The sequence below is a fragment of the Epinephelus lanceolatus genome, chromosome 21, assembly GCF_041903045.1.
Source record: "Epinephelus lanceolatus isolate andai-2023 chromosome 21, ASM4190304v1, whole genome shotgun sequence".
In the NCBI taxonomy this organism is placed as follows: Eukaryota; Metazoa; Chordata; class Actinopteri; order Perciformes; family Serranidae; genus Epinephelus; species Epinephelus lanceolatus.
In genome coordinates this window covers 7,900,341-7,913,965 of record NC_135754.1, presented here as the reverse complement: position 1 = coordinate 7,913,965, position 13,625 = coordinate 7,900,341, and the positions used below count along the sequence as shown (strand labels likewise).

The 13,625-nt window shown below is 39.8% G+C and overlaps 1 protein-coding gene across 1 annotated transcript; it reads right to left on the bottom strand.

The window, feature by feature from the left end:
• Positions 1-825: 825 nt before the first annotated feature.
• On the bottom strand, positions 826-13,458 carry wdr45b (WD repeat domain 45B). Its single transcript, XM_033611927.2, has 10 exons — positions 13,263-13,458; positions 12,039-12,113; positions 9,749-9,850; positions 9,120-9,207; positions 8,556-8,650; positions 7,007-7,197; positions 6,829-6,914; positions 5,676-5,777; positions 5,373-5,494; positions 826-2,734 (listed from the first exon to the last, which is right to left on the bottom strand). The coding sequence occupies exons 1-10, from the start codon at positions 13,327-13,329 to the stop codon at positions 2,628-2,630; spliced, it is 1,035 nt and encodes a 344-aa protein (XP_033467818.1). The 5' UTR covers positions 13,330-13,458; the 3' UTR covers positions 826-2,627.
• Between the last annotated feature and the right edge of the window lie 167 nt (positions 13,459-13,625).

Sequence of the window (13,625 nt, the reverse complement as noted above, 5' to 3'; positions counted from 1 at the left end):
GTCAAATTAATGCCCAGGGACGCCATCGTGAAACCAAAACCATATACAATTTCAAATTCCATTTCCTTTTGGTTCCTGATTTTTTTTTTTTTCACAAAAGAAGGCACATCACAAGTGATTACAGAGCAGATATGTTGCTGTAGCAGACAAGAAAGAAGCGTTTTAATTTCAGCTGGACTTTAAGACCCTCTTAAATGTTTATGGGGCCCTTAAGTCAAACATTGAATGACAAATCCAATTATTCTGTTTGAATACAACGAATAGGCTACGCTCATTTTCCACACTACAAAAGGCATGAAACAGCCCATAAAGCTTAACTGTAAAAGCAGATGTTAAATTTTATTCACAAATTCAAATGCAGGTTTTACAATCATTCTGAGTGTGTCACACACAAGTTAGCTTTTCAGTTTGTGCAGCACCCCTCGTGTGGTCAGTGACTGCCAAGCGCTGTGTATGTTCAACAGAGTGACACCTGCAATTGTACAATCTGATGCAGAAAGCAACACAAATGAAACATGTTTTTGCACTGAATCAACAAAAATGCTATCAATCAACATGACGTGAAAAAAAAAGTGATATTAAATTACACATTAACACAGTTTCACTGTGGTGGATCCACACTGAACAGATCTCCTGTTTATGGCCATGGGCTTCAACAAAGCACTTCAGAGTCCCTGATTAGCATTAGCTGGGTTTATCAATGCTGTTAGGGTTTAAAGATACATCGACACAAGTGTCAGGATTTAAATAAAAAGGTACCATACAGCTGTGACCGAGAGCCACGCTGACAAATGAGAAGTATGTGGAGCAACAAATCATCCTTCAGGAGACTTCTGGTTTAATATTAAAAATAAACATTAAGTGCGATCTTGAGCCAAGTTAAAAATATTCATATTTTTACAGTTGATCTGGGCTGTTTAATAGAAGAAATCATTCTCATTGGATTGATTAAGGTTTTTGTGATGTGAGATGGAAACCGTGCATGTGTGTTTGGCTCTTAAGCATTCTCGTTCAGGTACGAAAAACAAACACTTCCACAAACTCTTAAAGAAATAAGTCAGCATTTTGGGAAATACATGTATTTGCTTTCTTGCTGAGTGTTAAGGCCCTGACACACCAAGCCTTGAGCTTCTCTCACCCCAGTTCGTCGCTTCTTTGGCCAGTGGCAGAGCCCAATGGTGAATGAAATCACTCTGGCAGTGCAGCTCAGCGCACGAGAAGAGAAATGGAAATGAGCAAAGTAAACAGAAAGCTAAAGTCAAGAGTGAGTGAGATCAAAAACATGTTACGGTAAGATAAGATTATTTTTCATAAGCCACTGAGCTCTTTAGCAGAAACATTTCATGATGGTATGTGTTACTGTTCAATGGCGCACAGTAAATATGCTCTGTTCTTTAAACACTGGATTGTGTTGTTGATGTGCTAACTGGCTAACTAGGCTATCTTCTGGTTTCCCTTTTTGAATGACGAATATAAACTACTGCAATCTGCTGGTGTGGAGAGTTATTTCCTCTCAAGCAGGTGCAGAATGTGCGTGCTAGCTGACCATCGGCTTACGTCAATGCAGCGGGTTCGAGTGCAAGTTTTTGGCTGGGACAGACAATATGAGGCGACGCAACAGTCAAGCTTTCACTGCTGCTAGTTCTCTGAAGTCTGTTTGGTGTTTTCTGGGCCTCTAGGTGACAACATTGACACACTATTGTCTCTAATTGGATAAGAAGTCAAATAACTGTATTTCCCAGTAAATGTTGAACTATTCCTTCAAGCTTTCTTGGTCAGGTAGAAACAACAAACTCAACTTTCACAAGCTCTTAACAGAAAGCAATTTGGGAAAACATATTGCACAATGTATGAAAAAAAAGGAGGGACAAAGGAAATGAAAATACGTGTTAATTTTTTTCTGCTACTATTCTGTACAGTTCCTATGTAGTTAGAAGTTCAGTCTGGCGCGTTGTGTTTATACAGTGACTATAAGAAAATCTAGTAATACTAAGGCGATGCTTCACAATGCAGGATCAGAGTCTGTGACCTCGTTCTGATTCTGCTTTGCAAACACCTAATATGGTACATTGGTATATACACAAACACATATGTATATATGACAACAATTACATGTGCACACATACAGATTCTCTCCAGTCTCTCGAGGCACTCCCTACGGTTAGGTTAGGTGGTGTTAGTTGACAAAAATCTCAGTATTTTCACTCCGTCTTACTATCAGAATCATCTATGTGATTAAAAATAGCCATCCTTTGTAAATTCCTCGGAAGACGTCTTAAAAAGCGGCGTGTTGTCCTTTCAGAAAAATAACTTTCCCTCTTTTTTTCTAGTGTTTGGTTTGGGAGTCAAGTCGGCAACTGTGTCCCTCTGTCCAAAGACAATCCTTAGGAGTCTGAGACAAAAGTCTGCATCCCATTGGTGCGTCCATCTGTCCGTCTTTGCTGTGAGGGTTTCCCCCAAAGCCTGTGCTTCTCTTTCTTTGTCCTCCCTTCATCTGATGCTCTTTGACAGAGTCCATCAAGATAAGGAGGAGTGCAGCGCGGGACCGCTCCTCCTCACACACACAAAAAAAAGTAAAGAAAAAAAAAAAAGGCTGTTTCATAGCAAGTCTCCAGAGGGGTCAAAGGTCATATCTTCTCATCTGTCATCTCCAGGAACTGGGCGTACACATCTCTGGAACACTCCCCTTTCTGGTTGAACAGGAACTTGTAGTAGCTGCCATCAGCACAAATGGCTGCAAAGTGTAGGAACAAGAGTGGAACACAGTCAGCAAACTCAGGCCAGACAGAACAACCTTACAATGCTATTGTGATACTGTAGTGGAAAGATAGGGAACAGTCAAATAAGTTAAGACATGTTTTTGGGTGGCTTTAAGATGACTGTCACTGCAGATGTCATAATCCATGTCTTTTCTGTGCCTACTCTGTAACAAAACCACTGTTGGACCCTCAGCAGTCTACACGTTTGGACATGACTGAGTACTGATACAGCTTCACCTTGCCAAAAACAGAAAACCAAATTCTTCAGTTTCCCTCACCAAAATAGCTTGTTTGCAATCACATGACTATTACAACACCTCAAATTCAGATGGAGGGCAGGAAGTGATAAATCCATATGCTGCTTGAATTGGATCCAGAGGAAAGTGACTACATAAACAGGTTGGATGAACCTGGAGGCAGCAGGTATCTTCATACAACTGAAACTAATGTTGGATGTGATCCAAACAAAATTAGTAATGGACCACTTTGTTCAATGTGGACACGATAGTCATTACAAATTACTTCATCCTCCAGACCTTAAGTTACAAACATTATCCGGTGAGCCAATGAAAGAGTCTAGTGGACTGTAACTATTTTGTGTGTAGTTGGGTCCACAACTCAAACTCTTGTTTTGTGCAGGTCAGTAAATGTGTATAACTGTGTTTTATAATTCAACTCTGTACATGGGATGCACCCATAGATTTTAATAATAACTAGATACTGGACAACAAGATGGAACCTTTTTATTTCAATGGATTTGCTCTCCTGGGCCATACGCCAAAAAAAGTTTTCAAGCTTCTGACTTTACTTTTGCAGTGTGCGTTCCACTGTATATGTGCAGTAGTGTGTCAATTGCTGGTGCCGCCCGCAAGTTCCTACTCGGCTCAACTTAACACTGTGATGATGTCACAGATTTTTTCATCTCTTTTCTCTGCTTGAGGAAAGTTTTACAAATATAAAACCTTCATGGAGTGGGACTGGTTAAGGTTAAGGTAAGCAAAGTCAGAGGCATAGCAAGGCAGAGTAAGGCAGGCCATTCCTTCACCATCCTAGGATTTGCAAAGTCACTTCCTGGGGGCCTGGATGCACTGTTGTCAGGCTAACATAACTAGCTAACGTTACCTAACTTCAGTGGTGTCTTTTTATTTATTTCTTTGCCCGATTTTCTGGATTTAAAGTGGCCCTTGTTTTTTCCCAATTTGACTGATTGGAGCAGCCATAAACAGCGCAAACCATAGCCATTTGTGCAGTGTTGGTAGTCTTTGCCTCCAGTTGCCTGCCCTCCATGTGGACAGCGCATTGATGTAGGACGTCATATACAAAGAGGCTTCTCAGTTTAGTCAGGCAGCTCACATGAAATGAATTATAATGTAGTGACAGAATATGAACAGTATTACTGGAGCAACAGAGGGCCCGTCAGAGCTGTGACTGTGGAGTTAAGAATGGGGACATCATCTTCCTACATAGCTAGGAAGCTACCTATCATGATCTATAAAAAATGGCGACAAGCATAAATGAGATTGACATAGCTGCACATGTTGCTGTACTTTGCCTTTTAGAACATATTTCCACATATGTATTTGATCAGTGTGATAAAGGTTAAATTAACTGCTCTTTGCCACCGCTTCCAGAGCTTTCATGACAACTGAAGAAGACATTGTGAGGGATACGTCACTTGCCATTGGCTGGTTAGGGCAAAACTCAAAAGAATCCATATATCAGTTAAGGTAATAATTGTACAAATTTTCTTTGTTGTCTCATATGAATATGTTTAATTAGCCAGGGGTTACGTTTTGAACCTGTATGATTGTGTCTCTTGCCCCGTCTTCTTTTTAGTGATGTCACTGTGATTCTAGTTGTCAACAATTCATTTGGTGAGTACAATATTATTATTACTGATAGAAATGATGGTCCAAATTAGCAAAATACTGCCCACAATGACTCTTTCAGTTTCATAGTACAGTCATTTCATGACCTGCAGCAAGCCCAATAGTGTTAAACACCATGCAGTGACACTATGACTCAGCCTCTGAGTCTGATCAGTAAAGCCCATTTCCGACTGGACAAAACCCCCCCACAAACACTGGCTTTTGTCTTTAGTTTATAAAGGTTTTGATAAGCATTCTTTCCCGGGCAAATGACCCTGCAGCAGTCATGGGTATTTCGCAGCTACAGCAGCAGTGAGGGAATGCATCAATGTACTGCTTTCACACCTTTTCCAGCATTCAAGCAGTGCACAATCTTCATTCCTGACTAGTCAGCAGCAAGTTTAATAGAGAAACGAATAATTAACAGATATAAAAAGGAAGTTACCACCGTGATAAACTTAACTGGCTTCCATGCCGCTTTCTACTGTTTACTACCCTGTTTTCTGGTGCAATTGTGATGTCGACCCCCCCCCCCAAAAAAAAAACACATAGAAAGGTATACTACTGCAGAGCTGTGTATACAACAACTGTCAACTGACAATGGGAAAAGAGTCTACTGCCTATTTTAGTGGGTTTTACAACATAAAAACCTGCATATATTCACAAATTTTGGTGGAAAAAGGGTATAAGATGAGATGAGACAGTCTTGTATCCTGAAAAGCTGCACACTCTGAACTGAACTCACCTATGACAGCGTTGGGCTCTGTTCCAAAGGCACACACACAGGGAGAGCCTGAGGGGACCTGGAACTTGGAGAAGCTCCATTTGGAGCTGAAGTATTTGGGAAGAAAGCTGGCTGATGCCAAACTGCAGAGAGAAGGACATACACATCAGAGCACAGGGCTGAAGACAAAGTCAAATTCAGTTTTTAATATCAACATTTGGTTTTTGTGCGTTTATCTTAATCCAGCAAAAGCACTGGATTTATTATAATGCAGTAGACAGATTTGACATTAAAACAATTAAAGCCCATTCAGCACAAACTGACCTTGACTGTTTGTTCCTTTTGGGGTCTTCTGCAGCAAAGATGTGCACTGTACCATGGTCACTGGACACACAGATGAGGGACGCATCCTGGTTGAAATTAATGCTGGAAAAGACAGAGCAGAAGGAAATAATGACAAGAGAACTACAAGCTTTCATGTGCTCAGTCGTGTACCTACAGTCCATTCAGATAAACACAGAGACACAAAATAAAGCATGACATTTTGCATGCCAGCTTCTTGACATGGTGACATCGCTCCCCTTTATCATCAATTTACGTCCACTAAAAGCTTGTCTTTGCCACAAGGATCTCTCTTTTGTTCAGGTTATTTTGTTATTTTGTTTAACCAGAAACAGCCTCAAGATTGCTATCACCAAACCCACCAGACTCCATTTAAATAAACAGTAATTTTATCATCGTAAAACACACTTCATTCAAAGATGACAGAAACAAAAAAAACACTCACTCTTCCAACTATCACCAACTCTGGCTTAGTTGGGGGAAAAAAAACAAAACATAATTCACCAAATCAGATGTGAAACTTCGCTTGCTCTATACAAACTAAAATGACCATTTATTTAAAGAGCCTACTGAGTTTGGTGATGTGAATTTTGGGGCTGTTTCTGGTAAAAAAAAAAACGGATCTTACAAACAAGAAGGTCCATCTCCATAGGGATTTCCATCATGTTGTCAGACACTTAAAATAACAATCTGAGCTTGTCAGTGGCCAAACGCTTACTTTTAGTGGACATAAAATGATGGTGCGAATGCCCCAAGTGGCTACATTGCATCCTGTTTCGCTGCTGCCTCTCACTCAATATCTGATCAATTTTTTTTTAAATTTGTTGTCCCCATTAGTCACTTAGACACAAAAACATAAGAAAATAGGGTCCAGGCTAAAAATGCCAGAGTTACCCTTTAATGTGTAATGGAAAATTTTGACATGGTTTACATAGTTGATTAAAACACCCAGAGTTTCATGAGGTCACCATATAAAGAATTCCTGTAGTTCCAATACTTTACCAACACTCTCACAGTGACTGTCCAACAACATCTTTTATCTTTGCCTTGCTATGTCATGAACATGAACAAAAGGGCAGAACTGTTCCGATGCTGTTAGGTAAAGATGTGAACAGTGTTACTGCTCAATGCTCACCAATAAATGTTAGCTGCCTGAGAGCCTCGTCTTAGCTCCTGTATGAGCTGACCTGCAGATGTGTCGAAAATTCTAATAAGAGTCCCCTATGGAAACACGACATGGATTAGTCACAAGTCAGCAACAAGAGAAACAACTACCAAAATATTTAATTCACTTTAGCTCCAGCATGGCTTACTTTCTCTGACGCAGTAGCTATTCTTGTGCCCTGCAGATTGAGAGCGATGCAGCACAGTGCCCCCTCATGAGCGGGGATATCAACTGGGGGCTTCTCTGTGTTCGCCAGATCCACTATCTGCACATGGCCTGAGTGAGTCCCAGGGAATGCCAACAGGGAGTTGTTGCTGTTGGGACACAGCACACAAAGACCTGAAGAGAAGAAGGGGAGAAAGAGAGAAAAGGTTGGTTATAATGTGCCCACGAATTACTTATTTTATTGTTCCAGCGCTTTACTAAAGATGTGTCTAAAGATGCTACACAGAGTGCACATTGCTGAACCTGCTGAAGAGTCTGTTTGGATCGAGAGGTTAGAGGGGATATTTTCTGTCATACATATAATGTTAAAATGTTGAATGTTTATATATGTTTATATTAAACATAGCCAAAGTTTCAAATGATGAGGTAATGTAATGTTTACAATATACATACTGCTACATGTAGCTACATGCTAACATCAGGGAAACATGTCATCTTGGTTGCTGCTATTATTTTTCTTTGGATCACATTCCTACTGTAACATGTCCAGCTGTGTTTAGAAACTTTCAGTGATAATTTTTCTGCAATAAGAAGAGTCACTATTCTCTGTAAGAGTCATTCCCAGCTGCAAATACACTGCTACATGTAGCTCCATGCTAACATCAGGGAAACATGTAATTTTGTTTGCCAATGTTGTTAACTTTTCCCAAAGTGTGGATCATATTCCTGCTTGAACTTGTCCAGTTGTAAAGATTTAGGTTTAGAGGCTTTTTAATTAGTAAGTTTTCAGTGCAGAAGTGCCACTATACTCCTTTACAGTCATTCCCCTCCTCAAAGTACACCACTACATGCTAACATCAGGGAAAAGTGTAATTGCGGTTGCCGATGTTGTTAATTTCTCCTTAATTTGGGTTCATATTCCTGCTGGACCATGTTCGGTTGTGTTTAGAAGCTTTTATTGGTGACTTTTCACAGGAGAAAGTGCCGCTATATACAGTCATTCCCCAGCTGCAAGCACACTGCTTCATGTAGCCACATGCTAAGGTCAGGGACATATATAATCTTGGTTGCCGATGTTAAGTTCTCCCTGATGTCTAATCATATTTCTGCTGGAACATGTCCAGTTGTGAGGGTTTTTGTTTAAAAGCTTTAACTGGTGATTCTTCAAGGTAGAGAGTTCCGCTATACTCTGTTACAGTCATTTCCCTGCAGCAGTGACGGTGCAGAGACACCGAGAGCACAGATGTGGAAGACCAAGAAAAGCTGACCATCAGAACAGACTGAGGTTTTTTGAGAGAGGTGCTTAAAGAGAGAGGCACTAAAACAGGGCATTTCAGACAGAGGATGAATCCGAGTATATTCAGGCAGTCAGTTTGAGAAAAATGTATGTTTTTTTTAAACATCAAAGCACGTAAACATGTTCTAGTTGAAACCCAAATTACACGTATGACCCTGAAAATGAGCATAATAGGTCCCCTTTAAGTAAGTGTAGAGAGCAGAACAGGCTGATTATAAACTGAGAGTGAACTGACCTTTGGGGTTATAGCAGGTCTCAAACACATGCAGCTGATGGGGGTTGTGGGTAAAGGTGAAGACTTTGATCATTGAGTCCAGGACCACCACAATCCTGAGAACAAAGGAGATCCAACATGCAGGCCAAACTTTAAACTAAATGTCAAAGACTCTAATCTCACACCTCCAACAATCAAACCAGAGGTCACTTGACTGAAGATGAATGTGAGAATCAATTCAAGAGATATTGGATACCAGGCAAAATACTAGTTTGGCTGCATTGTCACTGCATCACTGTGTGTCACTGTCCCATTACCACAGTACTGCTGTGTGATCAAGTTGCTGAACATTTCAGAAAAAGTGATGTATGACTGACACAAAAGATATCTAAACAATATGGCTGTGTCTGAACAGGAACCTCCCGGCTATCCACTCATTAATGCATTACACAACACTTATTTTGCAACATTCACAAATAATGACATAAATTCCACAAACACAATAACAGAGGACAATCCCTGGACAGATAAACTTGCTTTAAAAAGTCCATTGCAGTTTTTAGAGGGGAACTTTTTTGTTTTTACCTGTCACGCCGAAGCTTCACTGCTTTGACTTCTGTTGAGAACTCAATCTCAATAACTGTCTTCTTCTTCAGGTCATCCCAGATCATCACTAGAGTACAAAAAAAAAACCTCAACACAATCCCATGAATAAAACATGCCAAGTGTGATACCAGGCATATTTGATTTATCAGTATCATACTAGCCAAAGTTTTAAAGTATGATGGAAAACAAGTCGGGATGCTATGACCTAGAATTATGTCATTATATATCACATTTTCTCAGTACTTCCCCGCAAAATATACCAATAATTCCCAATGATATGATAAATTTAATTAACACAACGTGGACGTCGATAAGCAGCAGCAAATACATGGTTTATTACCCAATAAAAATGACTAATTCCCGTCAATAATTACACACAAAAACATTCCATAGCTAACATCGCTGGCAACTGCAGGCAAGAGAAAATGTCTCTGACTTTTGGAAATTAAACGTAAGACTTTACATGACCTGCAGATACCTTAAAAATGAAACTATGAGCCATCATTTATCAGAACAAAGGCCTGGCATAAGTCTTGTATAAACAATACTTCTGATGGCGAAAAAAAAGCAATCTATCAACATTGCTGACTTCGGTAGACAAAGCATACCTTTGTTGGTTGGGTACTTTGGCTTCTTTCCTCCTCCCACTAGTGCTAAATAGTTACATCTGAACAGCATCTCCACATGGCCGACCCCGCCCTCCAGGAACTCTGAAAGTCACCATCATTGGTAATGAACATCAATAATAAGTATAACTACAATCGTAAGAAAAGAATGCAGCCCTTATCATCACAACTGTGCTTCAAATAGCATTTGCACACTGCTTGCGATCATTATTGCTTATTCATCTCTAATGGCTCTGCCCTCCACAACAGAACACAATGACAAAAAATCCTCTGCATTCCACAGTGGGACTGGCCTCCCTCCATGAACAGCACACACAACCCCAGCAGACACAACCGCAGCAGGAAATAGAACTGCTACTGCCATCAAAGAACTGCACATAGTTTAGAGAAAGAGAGACGAAAGACCACACACGGTCCTGTGAACGAGTACTTGATCGGCTCAAGCTAATGAGTTAGAAAAGTAACTCTTGAGCAGATCATGTGCTGAGTCACATTTTCAGCCATTTTTGGGGGACACTTCCTCTTATATCCCTCCATGTTTTAGGAGTTTCAGTTCTGTCACAATACTTGGTTCCTGTGTGCAGAATTGGTTGGTTTTAATCACAAGCCAAAAAGGCCAAATACATGTTTTTCCTACATGTTGTTTGTATTCAGACAACAGACCGGATCTTGACAGTGTTAGCCCAGTAAAAGTGGTATCTCAGTCATTCATAACACGAGTAAAACAGGCTATAATCACCACAAATTAAAACAAATGTATGCCAACATTTGAAATTCCATTTCCTGTTCTCCAAAAATTATCTAACAAATGGCTAAAACATTGAAAAGATTAAAACATAATAACACAGCACGGTTTGTTTAGACTTTTCTAAAGGAAATAAATAAGATGAGGCTAAACTTCCACACAAACCAAAAAACACAGCCCAAATCATACTTGTTTCAACAGAAAGGTTGTAAACCAATGCTGACATCAGGTAGAAAAATTAACTTGACCATCCTGACCTCTTGTCAAAAAACCTAAATAATAATGTAACTCCTTGATGAAAATTTGGCAGATCAGTTTTGCAAGGAATAGTGCTGTAAATGGAAGGATTGGAAAAATAAGCAGCATTTGCAGTGAACTGCTCAGATGGTCAGATGAAAAGGTGGAGGCAGCAGGCGCTCACTGAAGTTCGGATAACCTCAAATCATGAATAATAAAAAAAAATACTCATTGACTGCAGCCCTTTTGTATCCACATCACATGCTCTGAACATTTAAGTTCAACTGTGCTTTGAATTATATCAGTTCATAAATTAAAAAAGATAAATCAACAACACACATAAATTATTTACCAGCCAAGCCTGATGGAAAACGACACATGTTCTGACAGAAACAAGGCAACATCAAAGTCACTTATTTCTATTTTGTATGTACCCTGCCTTCAAACAGGCTACACTATTGTTACCCCCCCCAGTTGTTAGAGGGGATCCTATGTGCTCATAAAGTGGCAGTTATATCCATGTTACTTCTACTGATTTACTTGATGCTGCAAGTCTGCAATACCAGTTAACAATTTAGTGATGCAACATCTTAAACTTCTTACAGGTGCAATGTCATTACAGAAACATGCTCACGTCACTACTATTGTGAGGCCTCTGGTAGGGAAACAACATGGTTTCACTGATATCCTATGTAAGGTTTGGCCAACAAATTCAGCCTGTTAACACATTTTCATTTGTCAACAGTTTATCTTTGGAATGCAAATCATGCCTTAAAGGGAAGTAACACCCATTTTCGAAATTCATGGCGCTGGTCCAAAGACAATGAATCGGAAAAGATGTTTTAGATGACACTGAGAGCACCCAGGGTAATGTTCTCAGTATATGGGTACATTTTCTGTTTCAGAACTAAGAACACTACAATAAAATAAAGCTTAACTCACTACAAAAAGGAATACAAACATTCTATGGGTCCACAAACTCATGCTCCAATTCATTGTCTATGGAGCAGCTTTAGACTTTATACCCTATGACAACAACACGTTTATGCTTACTTCTCTGGATTCTGGCTTTGAGAGAGTGGCTCATGTTCACTACTATTGATTGAACTTTCCTAGGCCATGGAAATAACATTCTTAACTTTGGTGGTGTTCCCTTTTAAGTATCAATATGTTGCAGCTTGACAGGCTGCTCAGTGAATATGAATGTAGGTTTATACCTTAACCAAACATGTGCCCAATGTGAAAAATTTTCTACCAGTTAAAAATGTTAATGTCAGTACAGCTTGTTACCTTGTTTCTCCTTCTCTTTAAGGGGATCTGTGTTGTACACACGGAATCCATTCTCCATTCCACAGGCAAAGCATCCTGAAGAGACATACAGAGATAAAACAGCTTTCAGACATCTGTCACTAACTAAAGATAACATTAAACAGCAGTTGTTAAAATATCCGGCGGCTTTTGCAAATATCTTTCTAATGGAATTGCCTGAAACTTGTAGCAATGACAACACATTGCATTAGGATAGTACTAACGATAAAAAAACAGCCTTTAACAGAGACAGAGCTGACACAGAACATGGGACAAATGATTAACCTCGGATGGAGCTCAGGTGAAACTGGCACACCGTATGTTGACATATGATGACAGTCATGTTCTGTGCCAAGGGGTCATATGAGGTCTTTAGTCATATTACCTTTATATTAATATTACCATTAGGTCTGACAAAGCTAACGTTAGTCGGCACCAGTCATTTCATAATGTTAAATTAGACCAGTTAAGAAGATTACTATAACTTTACGGCCTGTGTAAATGTGTGTGGGTGGGGATCGAAGAACATTTTAACAATGCTGAGTTTTACTATGTACGGATTCACAGACAATTATCTTTACCTCTGAAAACTGGAAACCTGATAAAAGACTGCGCTGTATCAAAAATAACTTTAGCCCAATTACGCGGTAATAACTGTTATACTTAGCGTACGAAGCAGCCAAGTTACCTAGCTAGCTAACGCTAGCTATTTTAGCCGTGCCTTGGTTGAGGTAACCAAGGCACGGCTCGTATGATGGTCGTTGGAAATTCGGCTAACAGCAATGTTAGCATTAAAGTTAAGTTCACTTATATCTGTGACTGTCTATACACTGTTCGTATTCGAGCACTTAAGATTGGACCACATGTTTACATGTAACTTAACAATTAATGCTGACCTAACACTAGCTGGTTAGCTGACATATGTGTTGGCTAAAAACAAAAAAGCTACGCTAGCTGGCTAGTTGACGTAGTTAGCCAGCTAAAGCTAACATTAACTTAACGTTCGGTAACGTTATCGTGTCTGTAATGACTAACACGTAACAGCATTATTACTAGACAGTTACAAGCAATGGAAATGTAAGGCTGTTATTTGATAATGATATGCCTAATTTATGCTCTCGGTTTAGCAACGTTAGCTTAGCATCCACGACGCTGGCAATTTTCCTTTGCGAAAAAAAAAAAAAACACGACAGCGAAGCTTCTTACCATGATCCTGGTTAAATCCAGCATAAAGGAGCCCATTCCCGTGAGGATTAGACGGTAGTAAATTCATTATTTTACTGGAACAACCGAAAGCCAAATAACGTTAACAAGTTAATCCTACAGCTGATGCCTGAAGAGCTAACCGGCTACCATTCCTCTGGAGTCTGAGCTGGGCAGAAAGAAGGATAACAACTGACTGGTTCCTGCTCGGAGAGACCTGTCATCAGTCAACATGAAAGGGAGTTTTCAGGGAACTTCGTTAACGTATTTTTTCGAATATCTCATGCTGAAACAATTTAGTTATTATCTTCATAAATGTTTTTTGGCGAAAGTTAACGTATGTCAATTCTCGTCGGACACACACCG